This window comes from Glycine soja, chromosome 10 (genome assembly GCF_004193775.1).
Source record: "Glycine soja cultivar W05 chromosome 10, ASM419377v2, whole genome shotgun sequence".
NCBI lineage: Eukaryota > Viridiplantae > Streptophyta > Magnoliopsida > Fabales > Fabaceae > Glycine > Glycine soja.
This window is the reverse complement of record NC_041011.1, coordinates 46989517-46998241: the sequence shown is the minus strand read 5'-3', so window position 1 is coordinate 46998241 and position 8725 is coordinate 46989517. Positions and strand designations below refer to the sequence as shown.

General features: G+C 34.7%; 1 protein-coding gene across 2 annotated transcripts; it reads left to right on the top strand.

Moving 5' to 3' along the window:
* The first annotated feature begins 2242 nt into the window (after window positions 1-2242).
* Window positions 2243-8510, top strand: LOC114372041 (cellulose synthase A catalytic subunit 2 [UDP-forming]-like). 2 transcript variants are annotated; one of them, XM_028329425.1, is made up of 14 exons: window positions 2243-2757; window positions 3300-3495; window positions 3591-3826; window positions 3909-4008; window positions 4145-4328; window positions 4484-4750; window positions 4827-5172; window positions 5274-5411; window positions 5495-5620; window positions 5723-5935; window positions 6027-6297; window positions 6520-6716; window positions 6813-7163; window positions 7533-8510. In XM_028329425.1, exons 1-14 carry the CDS (start codon window positions 2677-2679, stop codon window positions 8112-8114), a joined length of 3288 nt encoding a protein of 1095 aa, XP_028185226.1. In that variant the 5' UTR covers window positions 2243-2676; the 3' UTR covers window positions 8115-8510. The 2 variants fall into 2 exon arrangements, with proteins under 2 accessions (XP_028185226.1, XP_028185227.1); XM_028329426.1 differs by lacking the exons at window positions 2243-2757; window positions 3300-3495 and having other exon boundaries at window positions 3696-3826; window positions 4129-4328.
* Window positions 8511-8725: the final 215 nt, after the last annotated feature.

The following is an 8725-nucleotide window of genomic DNA, read 5'->3' as shown; positions in this document are numbered from 1 at the left end:
GTCCCTCATGGAATGTACAGAGATTAGATTTCGTATTATAAAATTAGAAAGGGAAAAAACCCAGATAATTTTACCAATGAAAGTAATTATAATGCAGATAAATTATTCTTAAATTAAACTCGTTTAATTAAAAAGTCTCAGTTAATTGCAGACCCTGCTGTGCTTGAGGCCACATATTGTTGGACATAGAAAACTTGAGGCTTATGAGCTTATCAAGATCATGGCAATATTTACTTTAATAGGGCTAACCTTAGTATAAAAGCTAAAAAAGTATCACCAGATTTATTCTAATAATACTTATAATGTCACTTTAAGTTATATAACTGGATATTCCGTTTGTATTCTAAGCTTTTTATTTTTTCACAGCGATCATGATTCTCATCGACAGGAGCCCTATGAAAAATGCAAATTAGGCCTCGGGGCCTTGTTTAGGAACTTTAGGGCCTTAGACAAACTTTTAAAGAAACATAATATTATATAAATTATTTCTCAAATTTTTATTTTTTTTAAATTATAACTTTTTTTATCAATTAAACTCATTTTTATATGTTTTTTTTATGAATATTAAGACATTTATCAAGAGTACTGTATATTGAGATTGAATTAATTTTTATTTTTTATTTTTTATTTTAAGTTTTAAAAATCAAGTTCCTACTTTCTATTTGATTTTTTTCCTATTACTACAAAATGTAAATAAAATAAAGAAGCACTACATAATATAAATAAAATATTTTTTAAAAATCTGATATCAATTAAGGTATTAAAAAATATGAAAAAAAGATACAGAAACAATGAAAATGTTGAATAAATGTTATTTTTAAGTAAAACAACTGATAAGTCATGCATCAATATTTCTAGTCTTTAATGTAAAAAAATTATCTCTAACATTAATAATCACGCTCCTAATAAACGGCATAATTTATTATAATAAGCTACAAATTCAATTTTCAATTATATATATGATTTTGGTATTTAGCTTTTTCACCTTTAATTGTTAATTAAGACAAGTAGTTAACTTTTGGGCAATTTTCCAATCATAGAACACATTGCAATTTGAAAAATAAGAACGGATTCAAGTAAAAGCTTACATAACAACAAGTAAAATAAAATAAAATTAAGAGGCCTATTGAATTGCCTTGTACTATCCATGACCTTATTAGGCCTACATCAAAATAAAAATAAATATTATAAAAAATAGTTAAAGTAAATATAAAATGAAGTCTCACATTATATATAAATAAAAAAATTAAACATAATATAATATAAAATGAAAATAAGACTTATAAATTTATGTCTTATCACTTTAGACTAAAGTGTAATAATTGTAAAATATCTTAGGTATAGAGAACCATACCTAAAGGAAGAGAAAAAAACCAAACTCAAAATATTGTTATTTAGGAAATTTTAATTAAATTGGAAATAAAATATTACTTGAAAAACCAAATTAAATAACAATAATTACAAATATTTGACATAAAAAATAAGTTGGAGAACTAAATTGTATAAAAAATATTCATAGCACCCAACTAAAACTTGAAAGAAATTTCATTGTCGAAAATTATAATTTTACCTTTTATTTATTGTATGTGTTCGTTAACGTCCCAGAAAGAAGCACATTAATGCAGTTTATACAATTTAGAAGGCATGGTTTATATTGCTTAATACTACTATTATTAATAGTAAGCAATGGGTTATAAAAAGAACCATACTTAATGCAGTAATGTCAAATACAATTTAGAGGCATATTAATATTCAGTTTACCTAGTCTAACATTTACTAAAAAGCGTGGAGAGAGTTTAATCCAGACATGACACGTTTCCCCCGTATTATTATGGCCAAATTGAAAATCGAATTTGATGCTATAATTTAATTTATGAATTAGGTCTTCTTATTTTATAAAATTATACAATATTTTTGGATCATAATTTGACGTTGATCATTATACATGTGTCATAATTTTATTAGATGATGACGGTCATGTTTCATGTTTTGATTGATCAATGAAAATAATTTTATATAAATAAAAGGACTCAATTTGTACTTTAAATTAATGAGAGACTAAATCTGAAATTGGAGTTAAATTGAAAGATCAAAAATACAATTTTATCTATTATTATAATAGAATTATATGACAAAATAATAAATAAAATGGACCTAATTACTCGAAGGACAAAGTGGCTGACACAAACAGAAGTGTCTCACACACTATTTATATCCCATCCCGCCATGTTTGGTTATCCGTTGAACTTCCAACCCGTGCCTAGATTCTCTTCTTCCTTTTTTTTTCTCACACTCAAATTTTTACCTTGTTTTTGGTTGTTGCAACCTGCAGTGTGCAACAAGAAGCTCGTGTCGTGTCTGTCACAGTTCCACACCCATTTGTAAAACTCAGTTTTTCAAGAAAAGAATCATTCACTCACTCGTTACTTCATTCATTACACCCACCAAAGTAAATCGCTTTCCTGATTAACCTGCTGCCTTTAATTACTATCCAACGCCCCACGCCTTTAAATTTCTATCTTTGCTTCTCTCTCTCCGTGCCATTGTTTGGGTACTATGCTTAATAGTAGTGTGGGGATGGGTGTTCCCTGTGAATGTGATGGGTACCCGAGGGTGTGTGTTTTAATGTGAAGCTGTGCTATTTGAAGATTCAGGTGGTGGTGAGTGGTGATTTCAATGGATACCAAGGGGAGACTGGTTGCAGGGTCACATAACAGGAATGAGTTTGTTCTCATCAATGCTGATGAAACTGCAAGAGTGGGTGTAGCCTTCTAAATGTGTTACTTTTTCTGCTTTTGTCTTTGCTCTGTAACTCATTACACAAAGCCACCTCAAGAGTTTGAAAAAAAAAGAAGGAAATCTCTTTTCTTTCTCATGGATTTCCTTTCTGAAGTACTTCATTTTATTCTCATAATGAGTTTTCTGTTGTTTTGGTGGAAATAGTTTCTTATGTGTTTTTTTTTCTTTCTATTCACAATGAGAGTTTCAAGCTGCGATAAAATGTATTGATATTCGAAGAATCTTCCATTTGCTTTTTAGTTTTCCTCCAGCTTCATGGTGAAAGAAACAGGAAAAACTGTTTCACCCAATTGGGTATCCGAGGGTCAATTAGGTCCCTATTTTTCTCCTCTTGTTTCTTGCTCCTTTTATGTTCTGCTACTTTTTTCTCAATTTCAGAGCTCATAATTAACTGCATGAATGAAAATCCTATCATGTGCACCTTCCATCTTCTATTAGTGAACTCAACTGTCTAATTTGCATGATCTGCTCGAGGCTAACATTGTGCACCTTATTTGCAGGTGAATGCTGTTACAGAATTGAGTGGACAAATTTGTCAGATCTGTGGGGATGAGATAGAGGTTACTGTTGATGGTGAACCATTTGTTGCTTGCAATGAATGTGCATTCCCTGTGTGTAGACCTTGCTATGAGTATGAAAGGAGAGAGGGAAACAAAATTTGCCCTCAGTGCAAAACCATATACAAGCGCCTAAAGGGTGAGGTTTCAACCAACTTTTACTTTGATCTCTTTGTTATATATATTATATATCCTGGGGACATATACTTTTAGTAACAATGGAACCAACATCAGGTAGTCCTAGAGTTGAGGGTGATGAGGAAGAAGAGGACATTGATGATTTGGAAAATGAGTTTGACATTGGAAGCAATATCAGGCATGACCCTCATCACGTTGCTGAGGCCTTGCTCTCGGCTCGCCTCAATGCTGCCCGTGGTTCACAAATGAACGCTCCAGGGATCACCACACCATCAGAGTTTGATGCAGCTTCTGTGGCGGCTGATATTCCTCTCCTGACATATGATCACGAGGTTAATTGAATTTTTCAAATCTCATGGTTGTAAATGACATTTCTGGGTTCTGGATGTCTAATTATGATTTTTGTCTATTAAGGATGTTGGGATTTCTGCTGATAAACATGCTTTAATTATTCCCCCATTCATGCATCATGGGAAACGGGTTCATCCAATGCCTCCTGATTCATCTGTGCCAGGTAAGTCGTTTTATTTTGTTTTGGTTTGCTTGTGCACAACAGTTTATGTGATGTGCCTTATTATAACTTGTTTTATGTTCAACCTAGTTTCTATATCTTTTTCCTTTTTTTACAAATAAGGCTGGTGGTGATGCAGTTCAACCCAGACCTATGGATCCTAAAAAAGATTTAGCAGTTTATGGATATGGAAGTGTCGCATGGAAGGAACGAATGGAGGAATGGAAGAAAAGGCAGAATGAAAAAATTGAGGTGGTTAAGCATGAAGGGGGTAATGATGGTGGGAAAAATGGTGATGAGCTTGATGATCCAGATTTGCCAAAGTAAGTGCTATTATGTAATTCTTATCATTGCTATTCCATGAACTTATATCTTTTAGATTACTTAATCTGCAACTAAATATGCATCAATTTCTATTGTATCATATCCTTTCCTTCTGTTTGGTTTAAAAATATTTGATTTGAAACTGTGTTAACAGAATGGATGAAGGCAGACAGCCACTGTGGAGGAAGTTGCCAATTAGCCCAAGCAAGATTAATCCCTATCGAATTATAATAGTACTCCGGATTGCTGTTCTTGGTCTCTTTTTCCATTATAGAATTCTCCACCCGGTCAATGATGCATATGCATTGTGGCTAACATCAGTAATATGTGAAATCTGGTTTGCTGTGTCTTGGATTTTGGATCAGTTTCCCAAATGGTGCCCAATTGAGAGAGAAACATACCTTGATCGTTTGTCATCGAGGTATGCATCTTTCTGTGTGCCTTGGAGTTTTTTTACTTAATTATTCAACAGCTAATTCTTTGCAAAAACTTAACAGGTATGAGAAAGAAGGAAAGCCATCTGAATTAGCTGATATAGACGTTTTTGTTAGTACAGTAGATCCTATGAAAGAACCTCCACTTATAACTGCAAATACAGTACTATCCATCCTTGCTGTAGATTATCCAGTGGAGAAAGTTTCATGTTATGTCTCAGATGATGGTGCAGCTATGCTGACATTTGAAGCCATTTCAGAGACTTCAGAGTTTGCAAGAAAGTGGGTTCCGTTCTGTAAGAAGTTCAACATTGAACCTCGGGCTCCTGAGTGGTATTTTGCTCAAAAGGTTGACTATCTGAAAGACAAAGTGGATGCAACATTCATCAGGGAGCGTCGTGCTATTAAGGTTTGAACTTTGAACCAATTCTCATTATGGTTTTGTTTTACTTTGTTGCTATCATCTCAAAGCCAATGATAAATTTTACTTCGTGGTTTCAATGTTGGCAGAGGGAGTATGAAGAGTTCAAAGTGCGTATCAATGCATTGGTTGCAATGGCACAAAAGGTTCCTGAGGATGGCTGGACAATGCAGGATGGGACTCCGTGGCCCGGGAACAGTGTCAGAGATCATCCTGGAATGATTCAGGTGAGTACCATTTTGGTCTGAATTCTAGGTTGTGAAAATGTTGTGCCAGTTTTGATAAGTTCAACTGTGATGCACTTGCACAGGTTTTCCTTGGTCAAAATGGTATTCATAATATTGAAGGGAATGAGTTACCTCGTCTTGTCTATGTGTCACGTGAGAAAAGACCAGGATATGAACACCACAAAAAAGCTGGTGCTATGAATGCCTTAGTAGAGTCCCTTCCCTCTTGCTTACATAAACTTCTAATATTTCTTGTGTCTTTCCATTTTACTGACCAATTTTTATGATGTGTTGGCTGATTAATTGTCAAGGTGCGAGTCTCAGCAGTCATATCAAATGCTCCTTACCTACTCAATGTTGATTGTGATCACTACATAAACAACAGCAAAGCACTTCGTGAAGCCATGTGCTTCATGATGGATCCTACATCAGGGAAAAAAATATGCTATGTACAATTTCCTCAAAGATTTGATGGGATTGATCGTCATGATAGATACTCAAATAGAAATGTTGTATTCTTTGATGTAAGTAAAAATTTGTAGTGGATTTATACTTGCATATATTTTACTGTGCTTTGGAGGAAAGGCTAATCTGTGTTTCATTATATTTATATAGATAAACATGAAAGGTTTAGATGGCATCCAAGGACCAATATATGTGGGAACTGGGTGTGTCTTTAGGCGGCAGGCGCTCTATGGATATGATGCCCCTGCTACGAAGAAACCACCAAGGAAAACCTGTAACTGTTGGCCCAAATGGTGCTGCCTGTGTTGTGGATCTAGGAACAAGAATAGGAAAGTGAAGTCAGGTCCAAGAAAGAAAATAAAAAACAAGGATGCTACAAAGCAAATACATGCACTAGAAAATATTGAAGAGGGAATTGAAGGTACACAATTCCTCAAATTGGCATTGCCTTTCATTTGGGAACATTTCTAAATTATTCTAAAATACTCTCTTTATAGGTGATTGCATTATTTGCTACTATTAATATATATATATATATATATATATATATATATATATATATATATATATATATATATGCTGCATACTTTAATTTTCTTAGTAGGTGAGACTTATTGCGTTCCTCTTGAAATCCCAATCACAGGAATTGACAGTGAGAAGTCATGGTTAATGTCACAACTAAAATTTGAGAAAAAATTTGGGCAATCAGCTGTTTTCATAGCCTCAACACTTATGGAAGATGGGGGTATTCTAAAAGGAGCAACTTCTGCATCACTCTTGAAAGAAGCCATTCATGTCATCAGTTGTGGTTATGAAGATAAGACAGAGTGGGGGAAAGAGGTGTGACATATCCCTTGGCTACTTATTTAAGCTGGAGTTTATTATATTTATATGCAAATGTTTGTATAACTGTACTAAATTCCAATTTCCTTTCAGGTTGGATGGATATATGGTTCTGTTACAGAAGATATATTAACAGGTTTCAAGATGCACTGTCATGGTTGGCGATCCGTGTACTGCATGCCTAAAAGGCCTGCTTTTAAGGGTTCTGCTCCCATAAATCTTTCAGATCGTCTGCATCAAGTTCTCCGTTGGGCACTTGGATCTGTTGAGATCCTGTTGAGTAAGCATTGTCCTATATGGTATGGATATGGTTGTGGCTTGAAATGGCTGGAGCGTTTTTCTTACATAAACTCGGTCATTTATCCTTTGACATCACTTCCCTTAATTGCCTATTGCACCTTGCCGGCTGTCTGTCTTCTCACTGGAAAGTTCATAGTCCCTGAGGTAGGATCAAATCCACTATCAGTTCTATTTCATTTACCCTTTATGTTTTGAATTAATGGAAAGAGATGAAATGAAACGGAATGGAATGATATTAGTTGTTATTGCTTAGATTGCTTGAAATAGGATGAAATGAAATCAAACAATGTGGAATGTATTCCATTCTATTCCATCCAATGCAGGATGGAATAAATTTATTGTTTAATAGTTTCCTTATCATTCCATTCACTTCCCAAACTATGAAATAGAAACTTTAATCAATTACATTTCATGCCATTTGAGCAATTTTATATTCTAGGAATCCATAAATATAGAATGTTTTTGATGCATTGTGTAGAACTTTTAGCTGATGCTTTGTGTTCTTGTTACCAGATTAGCAACTATGCCAGTATCATTTTCATGGCACTCTTCATCTCCATAGCTGTGACTAGCATCCTTGAAATGCAGTGGGGAGGTGTTGGCATACATGACTGGTGGAGGAATGAGCAGTTCTGGGTCATTGGTGGTGCCTCCTCACACCTCTTTGCTCTCTTCCAGGGTTTGCTCAAGGTTCTGGCAGGAGTTAACACAAACTTCACAGTCACATCAAAAGCTGCGGACGGCGGAGACTTTGCTGAACTCTACCTCTTCAAGTGGACATCATTGTTGATCCCTCCTTTGACCTTGCTCATCATAAACATAATAGGAGTTATTGTAGGTGTTTCAGATGCAATAAACAACGGCTATGATTCATGGGGTCCCCTATTTGGTAAGCTATTTTTTGCTCTTTGGGTCATTGTCCATCTTTACCCCTTCCTCAAGGGAGTCATGGGAAAACAGGAAGGTGTTCCCACCATCATTTTGGTTTGGGCTATTCTTCTGGCTTCAATCTTCTCACTTCTGTGGGTGAGGATCAACCCATTTTTGTCAAAAGGTGGCATTGTGTTGGAACTTTGTGGCTTGAATTGTGACTAGGAAATTCAAGTCCTAGATGGTTAGATATATTTTTATTTTATACAGAAAATGACTGCAATATGCACAGTTTTTGGTCAAAGACATCCGTGCATGCAGTAGAGTGTCTATTGGTGATAGGCATTGCTGCCAAAAGGGCAATTGTAGTGTAGAGGGTGTGTGTGTAGATACAGATGGCTATGGTCTGACACATAAACATTTGTTTTTAGAGCATTATTCTTTGTTACGTGTGCATTCTGTGAGTTTAAGACTTTAGAAGATTGAATTTGGAGATCAGTGAGGTGTTGTAATTTATAATTTCCTTCTGAATGAAGTGTATCATCTTTGTAATAAAATTTAGTTCCTTGTGTTTGAAATCCAAATAGAAAAAATGGGATCTGTGGTGGTTTTGTTCTTGCAGCATGTTTTGTCTATAATGTTTGATGTAAGATGATTCGCGTTAATTCAGAAACAACATCGTTTAGCTTCTAAGTTTCAAAATTTTGACACGTAAAATTTGCTATGCACTTGTAGAAGATGTGCAACCACACACGTCAGTTATTCGGTTGCATAATTAATTTCAAGTCATTTTTATGCTACTCCTATTACTGCTCATTAGTCATTAGATAGTGCAT

Bases quoted from the DNA above. Each gene is read 5' to 3' on its own strand.
- LOC114372041 (XM_028329425.1), top strand. From the start codon at position 2,677: ATGGATACCAAGGGGAGACTGGTTGCAGGGTCACATAACAGGAATGAG. The intron at 5,173-5,273 runs GTTTGAACTTTG...CAATGTTGGCAG, and splicing joins GGGAGCGTCGTGCTATTAAG to AGGGAGTATGAAGAGTTCAA. The intron at 7,164-7,532 runs GTAGGATCAAAT...TCTTGTTACCAG, and splicing joins GAAAGTTCATAGTCCCTGAG to ATTAGCAACTATGCCAGTAT.